Raw genomic sequence first — 14,474 nt, 5'->3', positions numbered from 1 at the left:
CGTCCTGAGCATGTGCGAACAGAATAATAAGATCCGGATCACCAAAAGAATACGTAATAACGGAACTGAAAATAATTATGTATATACGTAAAACATTAAAGAATGCTAAAGTACATCATATAGAAAGTATTAAAGACTTTTCTGGAAGAAACTGATACGATTTACATTCTTTCCATTTGCATTGCATGATGTCATCATCGGACATGCTCAGAGCAGTCCAAGTAACGTTCGAAAGGCTATTTAACTGTATTGCTTTTTTTGTTTTTAGAATATGCAATATTTACGCAAATACAATAATAATCAAAAGGAACAGCCCGCCGGAAAAAAGACAAAATAATAATAAAGTAAGAAAAACAAAGTATTGCCTACCAGGAAGTTGTTCTGTTTGTGCATGCGCAGGATGGATCGTGCTTACGGAACGGATCGGGTGGTGAGATTTGGACTGCACTTTGAAGTATATACTATTAATTGTATATCTTTATCTAATGCTCTTACAGTCAAATTCTCTTCACGAGGGGCAACAAGATGTTGCCTAAATATCTTCTTCCATGCCGCTGCCGTCTGCATCCCTCCTGCCTCTTTTTTGCATTTCTTTTTTAACAATTAAATACATCTGGAGGATTTTTGCCAGCGTCTGGTTGAGAAGCACAGCTGAGCCAAATATGGAGATGGTTTAGTTTCCTTATGTTCTGTTTTTCATTAATATAATGGCTGCTTTTTTTAGCTCTCTCGGAGTCTGGTTAAAAATTAGGAAAGTTATGAAAGAAACGAGCTAAAGGAGGAGACATATCCAGCTGGGAACGCTCCACGCTGATTTGTCAACATAAAGGCGCAGGACTGAAGCACAGATGATTTCCTGTTGGTTTATTGTATTTTGATTTTTTTTTTTTATTATTCTAACCCTGTAGAAATGGCTCTGGCTTTTCATCCATAGTTTATATTTTAAGCAGAGGTAAAACCCACCTTTGCTGGTCACTGCTTCCCTTCCTGACATTTCAACCATCAGAGTTTAGCTGTCGGCACTGATGCTTCTCTCAACACATAAACTAGAATGAATTGAGACTCCGTCCATTTTTTAGCTCTCTCTGTGTTTATTAAACATGGTTTCCTCTCTTCCTGTAGCTCCTGGCATGCTTCCAGCCTTCCCTCCAGGAATCTTCCCTTTCTGGGGTCCTTTTCCTGCCGTCCCTCCTCCTGCAGCCGGGGCTCCGCCTCCAGCTCCTGGTGCAACTGACCCTCCACAGAGCAACGCTGAGGCAGCTCAGGCAGCTGGTAAAGGACGCCCCCATCCATCTCAGCCGCTGGACAGATCCAAACTGAGATTATTTTGTTTTTCCCCAGCTGATGTTTTCAACATCTAATGCATCTGTTTTTACAAGGCACCAGTGAGCCTGCGTCAGCTGCTGCAGACGGTGCCACGTCATCAACAGCTGCTCCAGGGTCTGCAATTCCAGGATTCCCTTTCTCCTTCCCGCCTCCGCCCTTCCCTGCCGCTCCATGGCTGCCGATGCCACCGCCTCCACCCTTTGGTAGGCTCCAGTTTCTGGAGATGTTTGACAGTTTAAGTTAAAGCAGCAGTTTAAGTCTTTTATTGGAGGATTAGATCCAACTTAAAGTAGGTCCATTCCTATGCATTCAGTGCCTAAATGTGGGATGGCATACAGAGACGATCAGGCTTTCTGGAGGCATCATGGAAGCTCAGGTAGCTTGAATACCAGCCCTCAGATCATCTGCCTTGTTGGGCCTGGCTTTTCTCATCTGACAACAGATCATAGATTCTCCATGGAGTTCAGTTTGATGGCGGGTCAAGCTCAGAACCAACGATTTGCAGTAAAATCAGCTCATCAGCAGAAAGAAGCATGATTTGTCTGAAATGTTCTGGCCTTTAGAAAATAAATCGGACCAACACCAGTAGAGTAGATGGTTCCCCAAACCTCCACAGACTGGAAACGCCTCACCAGACGGAGAGTAATTTCGATTCTGGAGCTCTCCACTCCTCCTCCTCCAGATTCTGGGACCTTCCTGCTTAAACGTGATGCTGAGAAATGGTCATGTGTAGACTTCATCAGAGCGTAGCGGCTTTTGGTGCACCGACTCCGGCCTCAATCCGTTCTTTATGAGGCTCTTCCAAATTCCTCAATGGCATTTGTTTGACAATCCTCTCTTTGCTTTTGTACTTTTCCACCTCACATGTTTCTAGTAATCTACCTGAATACAGCATCTCCTCTAGCTGGGATTTCCTTCAGCTTCTCCTCATGGAGGATGTCAACCACTCACATGCAGACGTACCCACAGACCTGCAGAACACCTGCTGAGACTTTCCATTTACTTCTGACTCATTTATAAACTCTTACTGTGACCTTTGACCTAAACATTATGGATTCTTGGCTAACCCCAACTTAAAGTCGTAGGGAAATCATATTTAAATGTCAAATCATTCTGGCTTAAACATGTATATAAATGTACTCTTTATCAGACTATGTTGTCCCAAAATCTAAAAAATGTCCATTTAAAAAAAAAAATCCTGTCTTAAAATCTGTTTTGTTTTTTGTATTTTCCATTATCTTATTCAGGCCAGTTAGTTCGGCCAATCATATATCAACGTTCATCTGTCAATCACATTTTTTCAGTCATAGCATCTTGATTCATATGTCGCAGCTAATATATGCAACGGTTGAAATAAGAAATAAGAATAATTTACTTTCCCATTGAGTTCCGTCCCAGTGTTCACGGGGATGGACGTCTGTAGGATTGGGAATTGATTATATTTTCACGATACCGATTCCTTTATCGATTCTGTGAAATGATTTGATTCCTTATCGATTCCGTTTAATTAAAAAGTATTGCTGTACAATTTTAGGAAATAAACTCATCTCCCCCTGATTTAAATAAACAGCGTCACCTTTCTCTCGCTGCCTGAACTGCGGAGCAACTTCGCAGCAGGTTTTCTTACATCCATCTCAATAGCCAGAATCATGTAAGAATTCCAGCTACCAGTAGTTCTAATTAAACATGCTAGCAATGAAGGGCTGGATTAACGAGAAAGGCACACTCCCTTAATAAACCCAAAGAGAGGTAGGAGATTGGTTTATTTCCAGAAATGGCATATGATTTACCAGGAACCACATTAAGCACAGCCAGTGATATAAAACTAGCTACTAACCACCAGAGTTTCCTTCCATCCTGGTTGTAACTTTAGCTTCTGTCTGGAAGCATCAAAAACACAGCATTAGTTAAAATGTATGCCATGTTGTGTCAGCAGGGGTTTCTTCATGTTGGATGTATTTCCTCCCACGGATGTTATTGCCACTTTTTCAATAATTGCAAAGCACCTTGTTGCCATCTTTCTCTTCCTTAAAATGAAGCCAAACTTTCTATCGCTTTACCCGATGGGGCGCCATTTTTTTGGTTTTGCTTTTCTAGACTTACGCCTGGTCACGTCGTACTTGCTTAAGAATGCCGTGTGAGTAACTTGCACAAAAAATGTGATGCAAGTCGTGCCCGGCGCTAGGCTCTGGTGCTGCCTGGAACTGTTAAGAGAATTGTTAAGCGAGCTGCTAAACGGTGCCGTGGAATTGGAACACACGGAACCGGTTCTGAACAGGAACCGGTTTTCGATTCCCATCCCTAGACGTCTGTGTCTTCAGCAGGCGTAGAGCTAACAGAACTGGCAGCGTTGCGAGGCAAGGGCTCAAACATGTACGGCTGTAAGCCTTCTACACCAAACCAAGCTTCTGCCGCCCTGGCGTCCTCTTCCACAACATCTTCATCCCTGCTTTCCTCCTCTAAATAAAAAATGTATGACGGAGGAGACTCATCCACGACCTCCGACACTAAACTCTGCTCCTCTTGCATGTTTCCTCTGTCCGTAGCGTTCCTTCCGCCACAACAATTCCGTCCCCTTAATAAATGTTCGCTTTATTCACTCGTGTAAAGTCGTGCACCACTCGGGAAAATTCGGAAATGCAACGATTGGAACAGCCGTTTCCCTACTACTTTAGTTCACACCTTTAGTCTTAGATATGACACCTTCCCTAGAACAGCAATTCCCCTCGTGGGCTCCAGGCATGGGGCCCACATAGAGCAGTCAGTCCTCACAACGTGTTCTTTTTCCAGAAAATGAGCCCCACAGTGTTTTCAATACAATATTGCACAGCCACACACCCACATGCTGCTTATTCGCTCAACTGATTATTGGATTTTTGTTAATCCATAATTATGAAAATGACCAAAAAAAATAAAAGCTTCTAATGTGCCTACATAATCTGTATAAGTTTAACTTTCTAAAAGTTGTGACAAGTATCCAAGAATATTTCCAGATCCTCAGCTGTTCTAAGATGTACCTGTATGTGATGATCTGTCTGTTCTGCTGAGGTGAAGTTTCCTACTTTCTTCTGATCGTCTCCAGTGTCGTCGATGCCGCCCCCGCCTCCGTCGCTGTCTCGCCTGACGGAAGAGGAGCTGAGGGAGCTGGAAGCTGAGGGGCGGCGGGGCCTGGAGGCCCGACTGCAGTGTCTCCAGAACATTCACACTCTGCTGGACGCCGCTATGCTCAACATCCACCACTACCTTAGCACCGTCGCCACGCTAACGTAAGTTATACCAGCAGACGTAGAGAGGTGCCGATCTGGTGACCTGCTGACGTGTTTGTTCTGCTGCTTTCATCGCAGCCCTCCGCGGCCTGAGGGCGACGGCGCTGCAGGAGCCGGAGGATCCAGTCAGGAGGCAGCTGCCAGCAGCACTCAGAGCTCGACCACAGAGAAGGAATCCTCCACCTGTACGTAACTGATACAAGTCTCCATTACATTTGCTTTTGGTTTAAAAACGAGAGAGGAGGTGTTAGAAGGGGGGCGGAGGAACGGAAGCTCTTTCTTAACCGCTGCTCTTCTTTCTTTTATCCTGCAGCGGATCCAGCGAGTGGAGCCGCGGTCTCCTCCCAGCCCGCCGACTCCACCTCCTCCACTTCAGAGTCGGAAAGAAAGGAAAACTGGGACGAAGAACTGATGGAGGACGAGAACGGGGAGCCGAGCGCCGCTGAGCTGAGGCGCCGCCGCCTCCGCAAGCTAGAGACAGCGTCACCGTCTTCCTCATCGCCCCCCCCTCCTCCAGATAACTAGTTTTTCATTATGCGGCGGGGGGCAACATGTCGCTCTGAACCATCAGGAACTCAAAGATAACTCATGGCTGCTTCGGTGCCTCTCGCCTTCCACAGGCTCAGGTTTCTCACGCTGTCGAGTTGGACTCAAGCTGTCGGAAGGCGCGACCGCTTCTGTGTCAGACAGCAGCAGCGCTTCTTCTTCTTTCTTTTTCTTTTTGATTTCATCAACTCCAGAGCGGACTTCTGCAGGCGTTTGGACGTTGAGGCATGAAAAGCTCTCATGTTGAGGCTGTGATTGGTCGGTGTGAGAGTCTGCGTTTAGCTCTAGTTTTGCTCTTGTTTAACTCTTTGGTTCAATCCAGTCGTCCTCAGTGGGGAGGTGGCCCCCCACTCGCCGTAAAGAACACGTCCCACAGCAGAGGAGTCATCAGCTAACCCACTATGTTCAGTTCAAGTGAAGCCGAGCGGCTCCTCGTTTCCCTGGGTTCTGACCCTGATTCCACTGCTGACACTGTAACATAGTGATTTATTGGAGACTGTATATACTGTATAAAAGGTTTTAATAGGAGAATGTGTTCGTGCTGCGGAATAAAGCGACTGAAGCAGCCGTGGAGCATGTGGGTATGAATGCTCCCAGCATTGAGACCGCGGATGTTGGCCTTTTTCTACAGGTTTTCTGCTGCAGCGATGTGACGTGTGGCTGTTTAAATTAAAACTTCTGAATTATTTCTGAATCACTTCTTTGTGGTTGAAACCATTATTTTATGTAGACTTTCTGGGGAGCGTACATTCAGGCAGTTCTGTGTTTTGGTTTGAGACCAAAAATGGAAAAAAACAAAACAGTATTTTCTTTTATGTTTTTTTGAACCAAAGCGATAAAACAAAGAACCGTTATCTGCTTTCCCAATTTTTGCACTAAAGAAAAATAGAAAAAAAAAAAAGCAGTTTTGATCTTCTCTATGCACTGCATACATCCTGCAGAGAGTCTTGTATAAAGCCGGGCATACGCTGTACATTTTTTTTGCCCTTTACGGGCCCATTCTCCAGTTGTGCAAGTATTTTTCGATCTGGCTGACCTTCAGCCTGCACAAGCATCGTGTAGCGTACAGGGTGTAACGAGTGGTGATGCACCTCTCGCTACCACCTCCCAATTAGGAATCGTAAGGTCGGAAGAAAGTCAGACAAATTTGAAAATTCAAGTTTGAAATTAATCTTCTTTTGCTCAGCCATGTCTTTGTCCAAATATGTCGTCGCCTTTTCTTTTTAGGGCTTTCAGCACAATATTGCACAAACTGCCAGGGCAGCGCTTTTCACTCTAGTGAGCTTCATATTCCTCCTCTTCTCGTTTGGCTTCCGGATAGACGAGTCCGAGTAGCTCCATCTCACTGCGTAGCTGAGTCCGACGTGGTTTTTAGACGTATAGTGTTAGCAGTTAGATCGCATCAGTTGCGCAGTGTGAGAACATGCATCGTGAGCTGTGAACTCGCACTGTACGATTAAACCCTGTGGTTTTGTCGTACAGTGTGAGCTGTAGCTGCGTGCAAAGATTGGGAAAATAATTGCACAGTGTAAGAGTGGCTTATAACTTTAGGCATATAGAGGGTTTCTCAGCAATCAAAGGTGTGAGTTCATAACAATGCTTTAATCTTTTGACCATAGCATAGGAGTATTTTATCTAATTCCTTTTCAGGTTCATTAAATGGAAAAACTGATGTTTTTTGTTCCTTTCATGTTTGTTTTAAAGCAGGAAAGCAATTGTATATTAATCCTTTAATTTAATAGGGTTTCAAAAAAACCCTCCCAGATAAAGACAGGAATTTCCATTAAAATACCGGACCAATATTATTAGGATGCACTTTAATCTTTAAGATTTCAAAAGGTTACAGAGAAAAGGAGCCCCAGAAAAAAAAAAAAGAAAGAAATGTCTTTAGTATTTTGTGAATCTTCTTTGCTCTTCAACATCAAACGGTCTGTAGATCCAGAGGTGGATAACGCAGAGAGGAAAAACCCCTTATCTGTTTTCCTTCCTCCTGTTTACCAGGTGATCTGTGTGTTAGAGCTGGAAATGCACACGGTTGAAACTGACCTCTATACAGGCTTTTTACCCTTTGGCCCTGGATTATCTACCTGTCTGTAGATCTAAAAAAAAAAAAAATTGAGTAAAAAACACATGGTTGTTCCATGCATTCATGAAAAACACAATACTCTGGACTGCTGGGTTTTTTCTTTTTAGTTCTTGCGGCACTAGTGGCTCGTTTTTTCGAGGTAGGGTGGCAGGAAAGGGGTATGAGAGAGATGGAAAGGTCGGATTCAAAACCCCGGTTGCCCGCATGGAGGACTAAGGCCTCTGTACATGGGTCCTGCGCGCTAACCACTGCATCACCTGCACACCCGACTGCTGGATTTTTAAAAGTGAAAAACATGATGGATAAAGAAAGGGGAACGAATAAGCTGAGAAAAAGCAACATTGAGTAGAACGTTGAGTAGATTGGTAGAAAATGAATCTTAAAACTCCAACGGCATAAAAACATGTTATTGATTCAGATTTCAGGAAATCTGTTGGTCAGAAAAAAAAACTTTTTGTCCAACAGAGCAGATGTTTGACTTTAGCAAAGCTTCTTTTTGCCTCAAATCATCTTCAAGCTTTATTTGGTGAAGCTCAGACAGCGATGATGGTGCCAGGCACTGATTTAGAAAATGTTTTCTATGAACCAAATTAAGCTTTAAAGATGCTTTCAGCTGAGAACGTAGCTTAACATTTCACAGAGTGCACATCTTTTCCTTCGACCATGCAGACCGTTAGAAACATGTTCCCCTTCAGTGCAGCACAGAGCCCTGATGCTTGAATGATTCTAAGTGGCAGAGGAATCTGTCTTCAGGTGAGTTTGCTGCAGATCTGGTTTATTAAATGAATCCTATATATAAATAGAGGGATTTAACTTACGGTAACACTGAAAGGAAAAGACAAAACAAGTAGTGCCTCCATATAATGTGAGTTTAGCTAGCCAGATGTGCTGCTCCAGAGATTTTTTTTTTATTTTCTAAGAAAACTTCTGATCATCTAGATATCTGGGTCCTTTCTGATGTTTTCCTTTAAGTCATCGTGCAGGTTTTCTGTAGGATTTAGATCCTGAGCTTGAGATGGCCATGAAACCAGCAAACTGTTCATTTCTTTAAAACTCTCTCATTATTCTAGTTAAAGGAAAGAACCAAACACGACTCACTTTCACTTTAATTCACAGCTTTTATTTTCTGCTCCCCCCCCCCCAGTTCCATTTAGCAGTAGACACAAAGTTTTTCCTCCACATCAAAATTAAGTTTATTGCCAAAAAAGCTTAATAGGTCTCATCTGACCAATAAACACAGGCCTGCATGTTGACGTTTGTGATGGTAGGATAGAAGAAGCTTTGTAAGACAGCTACAGAGAGCTTTAGAAAAGTCTAAAATATAAACGTCAGTTACATTTATTGTAAATTACTGTCAGTGCCACCGTTGTTTCACTTAAAACATTTCAATTAATGTGCATTCATTGCACCATGAGGTATAATCAAGAGTGCGGGAATGTCTGATGAAGCAGCGCTACCAGATTGGAACTAAAAACAAGATTTAATCCCAGATTTATTGCCACAGACTAAATTAAACCCAATAAGCCTGCTTACATAGAAAGATCTGCCTAGCAACAGGAGGATCAGGTTTACAGCAATGTGTTTATTGGTCGACTGCAGGCTGTGTAAGTTATGAGGGCAGAGTGAGAGGTGAATGATTAAAAAAAAAAGCATATTCTCTGATGGAGCATTAATGAAAACAATAGATTTTAGCTAAAAAGAGAACATAAATAAATTAAAATCATCCAGTCAAACAAATGGATTCACAGAAGGAGAAACAAAATCCACTGCTTTAAAAATAAAATAAATGCTTCCCCAGAAACAGAAACTACACATTGGTAGCTGCAGGATGGAGACGCATAAAAAACAAAACAAACCTTGACTAAAACCTCTGTATTGTAGTCCACTTCCTGTTTCACCTTTAGGGGATTGGACTAAAAAGCAGTTAAGAATTGAGTTGCTTTAAGTCCACTGAAGCTAAAAAAAAACACCGTATGAACTATAAGAGTCAGCTTCACAGTGAGTAATACTAATAAATAAACAAACATTAGGTTGACCTTCATGGAGCTCTGTGCTTTTAGGGTCATCCTCCCAATAACAGTGTTCCCTTTAAGTCTGAGAAACAGTCATTTCTGTTCTCTTTTATAAAAAATATACTACAAGGTGCATCTTCTTAGCTTTCCTGAGGTTTTCAGTGCAAATTCAACCACGGAGCAGGAGGAACAACTTGCCGCCAGCTGCGCGCGCGGTCCTGGTGCCCCTGAGATGGCGGCTTGGTTGGTGAGGTTCGGCCTCAGTTCTGAGGGGTGGAGTAGAAAGAGTGGTGCTGGTGGCTCTGGTCTGCAGGGTTGTTGGCGAACAGGAGGGGCGCCGTCTCTGGTCCGCACCAGCTGCAGAGGCAAAAGGAGCACTAAAAGTTAAAAAGAAAGACCCTAAAGTAGAGATGTTTGCTGGTTATTTGTTTCTTATTCATTCATTTAAAGTTAACTATATATTGTCTAAAGTATTCCCATTCCTTACTTAATTAAAAGGAAAGGAAAGATTCTACAATGTAAAGTGCCTTAAGATGAGATGTGTTGTTAATATGCTCTATATAAATGGGGGAGTGGTGGCATAGAGCTTGGGATCCTGAGGTTGTGAGTTCGAAACCCACTCCCACAGACTGCCACACTGGGTCTCTGAGCAAGACACTTGTGACAATGTAATGACAATAAAACACTGGAGTAGTATTTCAGTGAAATACTCTGAAAATCAAAATTTCAAGCCAATAGTGTTTTTGGAATCCAGGACAATAAATGGATAAGCTTATAACTATGGATATTTTGAAGGAACAAAAATGAATGTCGATGTAATAAAAGGGAACGCCAACTTTCCCAAATATATTAAGAAAAATAACAAAAGTGCTTCTATGAGAAATTCTTGAAAAACAGAGTAAAAGAAACTCTTTTTTTTTTTTTTGGTAAACAATAACCTTAGAGGCATTAATGCTGAAACTGGCACTTACTTTTTTTTTAGTTTATAAACCTAAATGTAATTGTTAAATAGGCTTATTTAAACTAGTCCTAAAAATAAACATTTTTGTGTACAAACATTTTTTTTTTACGGTTTTGTTCTCTGTGTTTTTAAAAAGAACAACAATATAAATACCGTTTAGTTTTGTTCCAAATTAATAATTGAGACAGGATAAAAGATACCGAGATGAACAGGCATCCTGCATAGTGAGAAGAACACTTTTTAGAGCTCTGGTTCACAGCATTAAAGTTGCAAATTGCATTAAAACTCAAACAGAACTAAAACCTAAAAGAGGTGGACGGATGGAGAATGGCTCTCAGACTCTGATCCCTGGTCTGCAGTGTTTCTCAGTGTCTTCATCTGTACCACTATCTGTGTTTTTCTATAAACAAACTTTGCTCCAACTGGACAGATTCTACTCACACTCTAGATTTTCCCAGATTTTTCGCTGCTCTTATGTCATATTGATGCCAAAACAAAAAGATTGTGACCGTTTGGAGAAAAAGGTGTAGAAATTTGGAGATCTGTGTTCAAATTTAGAGAGTAAATGTCCTTCAGAGAAATATTACTCAAGTAGAGATACCAAAAAGAGCTACTGAAGTACAGCATTTACACTCAGTTACTTGACACCTCTGCATATTTGAACAAACACTAAAAACAGGACTCTAGCTCAGGCACATTTCTTTATCTGTTGGCTTTTTACAGTCAAGCCTCAGGTTTTTCACCCAAACTTTGAATCAAGTCTCAAACAAACTAGAATCAGTGCTTTCTCATTAAACCCAGGTCGGCTAGCTCACCGCTAACCACGCATGGCTGCAGCTTTGCACAGGTTGCTCCTCCTCCCTCACAGTCAGCCAGGGAACTTTTATTATTAGTAAACCTTTTTCTGAATGCACATCTGAAAACCTCTGTTCTCAATTTTAAACATTTTAAATGTTCACATTTAAAGTATTAACTGCAACATAAAAAACATCTAGTAAGAAAATAAATGAATGGAACAGGAAGTGCTTTTATTTTGCTAATTCCAGTGGTAAAAGTGCTAGCACTGGCTTAGAAGGAATAGTGTCAGAGATAAGCAAAGTTGATTTAGTTTCATTAAAGCAATACAGCGTATGTTGATCCAACTATTAGTTTAGTTTAAGATATATTTTTTTAAGATCAATATTCAGCTCTTAGTGCCTATTGATGCTCTATGCAGGCTGCTTTACTCAGAAACTTCAGAGGGTCATGGCACCACTTCACAGCAGATCTAAGCTCCCTTTAAAATCGTAGGGAAGTCATATTTAAATGTTGAATCATTCTGGCCTAAACATGTATATAAATGTACTCTTTATCAGACTATATTATCCCAAAAGTTAGAAAATTTCTATTTATTAAAATCTTTAAGTCTGTGTTTTATTTTTTAATTGTTATCTTATGTAGGCCAGTTAGTTATACGTCAGCCTGAACAACTGAATTCGGCCAATCCAGACCACTCAGGTCTTCTGGCTCCAGCCTGCTCTGCATACCTAGAACCAGAACTAAACATGGAGAAGCAGCATTTAGTTCCTAGGCTCCACTTATCTGGAACAAACTTCCAGAAAACTGTAAAAGTGCGGAAAGCCTGAGTTCCTTTAAATCAAGACTAAAAACACATTTGTTTAGGATTGCCTTCGACTGTTCTAGTTAAACAGTTCAACTAAAACATCATTAGTTCAACTTTTTTATTGTCTTTAGTCTAACTGTTTTTAATGTTCTTTTTTGTTTCTGCATTTTTTTAATTAATTAATTTATTTCCTACTTGCTTTGATTCCGTTTTATTTTCCTATATTTTAATCATGTAAAGCACTTTGCATTGTCTTTGTACTGAATTGTGCTATACAAATAAATTTGCCTCACCTGGCCTTGCCAATCATATATCAACGGTCATCTGTCAATCAAATTTTTTCAGTCATAGCATCTTGATTTCCTATGTCGCAGGTAATATATGCAACCGTTGAAACGGCTGAGTTGCGCTATTTTATTTTTTACACTACGACTTGGAATTGTGGGTAATCCAGAGCATAGATTAAAATAAAATAAAAAAATAAATAAAAAATATAGCTAACATGAACCCATGGTTATGATCCATTAACTTCCAATAGTATCTAAGATTATCAGCCATTGGTCTTGGTGTGAAGTTCTCTGTGTTTGTACTGGTTCTACCTTTGGTTCTGCTCTGAGCTGCGAGCCCAGGGAGCCGGAATTTCATCATCGCTGCCTTCAGGGTCATCGAAGAAATATGGACGAGGCAGAACCCTGTTGTTGATTTCTAAGCTGCTGGTCTGCGAAGGACAGAGCTGCAGTTTAACGCTGATAAATGTTAGTGTGATGAAAAAAGGCGAAGCAGCTGAGAGACTCCGAGCTCACCTCCTGAGCTGGCCGGCGGACTCTGAAGAAGAGGATGAGGAGGCTGGTGGGGAGCAGCTCCCAGATGAAGAGGATGGCACCAAAGGCAAGGTATTCTCTGTCACCAAGTTCACTTTGCAAATCCGCCTAAAACTCAAAACACACACAATCAACACACCTGGCATCCAGCACAATCAGGTCTATGAAAACGATCCATCCAGTGGATCCAGGGTTCTGTCAGATCAGCATACACATAGTCAATACCCGTTTATCCCTTTAGTTTTGTACCAAAAATAGACTTAAAATTACCTCAACGGGCGTGTATCCCTTTAGTCGTGTAAAAAATAACAATTTAATTACTTACTTTTTGGTGTTTTTTGAAGCGTAAATAATTTTTTTTTTTTTACAGGACTAAAGGGATACACGCCCATTGAGGTAGTTTTAAGTCTATTTTTCATAAAAAACTAAAGGGATAAATGCAAATCTGACGTCTTGTGCGTGCCTCTTGACTATAGGTATGCTGGTCTGATGAGGTAAGCTGATCTGACAGAACACCGGCTGGAAACTCACCTGGTCAGAGACGTTGTACCAGTCATAGTCAAAGGATTCCACCTTGTAGATCTGAGACAGGAACAGGACCGTAAGGTTGTAGCAGGCGCGGCTGAAGAACAGGAAGATCACCGCAGCTCCCAGAGTGGCTGTGCGGCACACTGTGGTCCCCTGGTGGAAGAAAACGCATCGCTAACTCGTTTCTATTATCACCCCCAGGAAACGACATGTCATAGATAAACGCTTAAATGTTCAAGTTCCATTTCCGACAAACAAACACTGCGCCGCTGGTTTAACTGGGCTAACTGAAACCCAGTAGAAATACTGGGAACAAAAATAGACTTCTGGGTTCCTCCCTTTTTATGTCAGAGGTCCAGGGTTGGAATGCCACCCTGAGGGCTTTCATCAAGCAGTTTGCAAGTTCTCCCCATACATGTCTGCGCTCTTTCTAGGTACTTCAGCTTCCTCCCACAGGGCAAAAAATGACGCTTTGCTTTAATTCATTATGTGACGTTTGTTTTCTTGGAATTGTTTTTTTTCCTCCATGTTGTGATGGGAATCTCTGGAAAGGACTGTCTACAAATTATGGTGCGTTCACACCAAACGCCTGAGGAACGGATTGTTATGTATGCTAAAGGAAAAAAGAGCGAGCGCTGATCGTTATTGCTGCACTAAAATATTTTTTATGAACTATAGAGAACCAGTTTATACATTTGTCTGGCTCTCCAAATAGAGAACTGCATATTTCAGTAGGATCATAATCCCGATGAATTGGCTGCATAGATGACACTTTGAAATTGACTTTTTTTTTGCTAAAAAACGTGTTAAAACTATTTTTCCAACTCTTAAAGTAAATAAATTGGTCTTCGACCACGCCGAGCTTTACATCGAGGTGTTGCAGGACGTTAGGGCTCTATTATGTAGATAAACTGCCCCCATGTGGCTTTATGATAGTTCAGCAGTACAGCCAGCAGATTGCGCCATGTCTGTTGACGTCATCTCATCGCATTTGTTGCTGTAACTCTATTTAGGCTCAAAAAGGACAATGCAAACGATCGGGATGGACGCTTGGTGTATATAACCTTATTTTATTAAGATCAAAGATTTCATCAGATTTTTTGTAGCCATATTAAGTGACTATGCATCTTTAAAGTCGCAGGGAAGCGGCTGTTCCAAAGGTTGCAATTCCGAATTATTCCGAGTGGTGGACGACTTTACAGGAGTGAACAAAGTGAATGTGATTGGTCGATTATCAAGAGGGTGGGATTGTTGTGGCAGAAGGTTCACAAGCAAGTTTGATTGTAGCCGGTTTCTCAGAATAATCTTGCTAACCAGTTAGCAAC

At 41.6% G+C, this 14,474-nt stretch overlaps 2 protein-coding genes across 2 annotated transcripts in view; one reads left to right on the top strand and one right to left on the bottom strand.

Annotated features, from left to right (window-relative positions):
• Positions 1 to 5,824, top strand: part of syvn1 (synoviolin 1) — a 19,581-nt gene extending 13,757 nt beyond the window's left edge. Inside the window, exons 12-16 of the mRNA XM_015383401.1 lie at positions 1,123 to 1,272; positions 1,380 to 1,529; positions 4,409 to 4,592; positions 4,671 to 4,777; positions 4,906 to 5,824. Coding sequence (XP_015238887.1) covers positions 1,123 to 1,272; positions 1,380 to 1,529; positions 4,409 to 4,592; positions 4,671 to 4,777; positions 4,906 to 5,117 — 803 coding nt within the window. The 3' untranslated portion in view covers positions 5,118 to 5,824. The remainder of the gene's footprint in view (positions 1 to 1,122; positions 1,273 to 1,379; positions 1,530 to 4,408; positions 4,593 to 4,670; positions 4,778 to 4,905) is intronic.
• Positions 5,825 to 8,333: 2,509 nt separating this feature from the next.
• The window catches only part of LOC107090149 (integral membrane protein GPR137-like), an 11,255-nt gene continuing 5,114 nt past the window's right edge, over positions 8,334 to 14,474 (bottom strand). The window contains exons 5-8 of the mRNA XM_015383373.1: positions 13,153 to 13,302; positions 12,604 to 12,729; positions 12,400 to 12,518; positions 8,334 to 9,593 (exon numbers count right to left, since the gene is read on the bottom strand). Of these exons, the coding sequence (XP_015238859.1) occupies positions 9,497 to 9,593; positions 12,400 to 12,518; positions 12,604 to 12,729; positions 13,153 to 13,302 (492 nt within the window). The 3' untranslated portion in view covers positions 8,334 to 9,496. The remainder of the gene's footprint in view (positions 9,594 to 12,399; positions 12,519 to 12,603; positions 12,730 to 13,152; positions 13,303 to 14,474) is intronic.

The sequence above is a fragment of the Cyprinodon variegatus genome, unplaced genomic scaffold (genome assembly GCF_000732505.1).
Source record: "Cyprinodon variegatus isolate N-32 unplaced genomic scaffold, C_variegatus-1.0 Scaffold283, whole genome shotgun sequence".
Lineage (NCBI taxonomy): Eukaryota > Metazoa > Chordata > Actinopteri > Cyprinodontiformes > Cyprinodontidae > Cyprinodon > Cyprinodon variegatus.
Note: the sequence above shows the minus strand (reverse complement) of the source record. Positions and strands in the feature narration are given on the sequence as shown.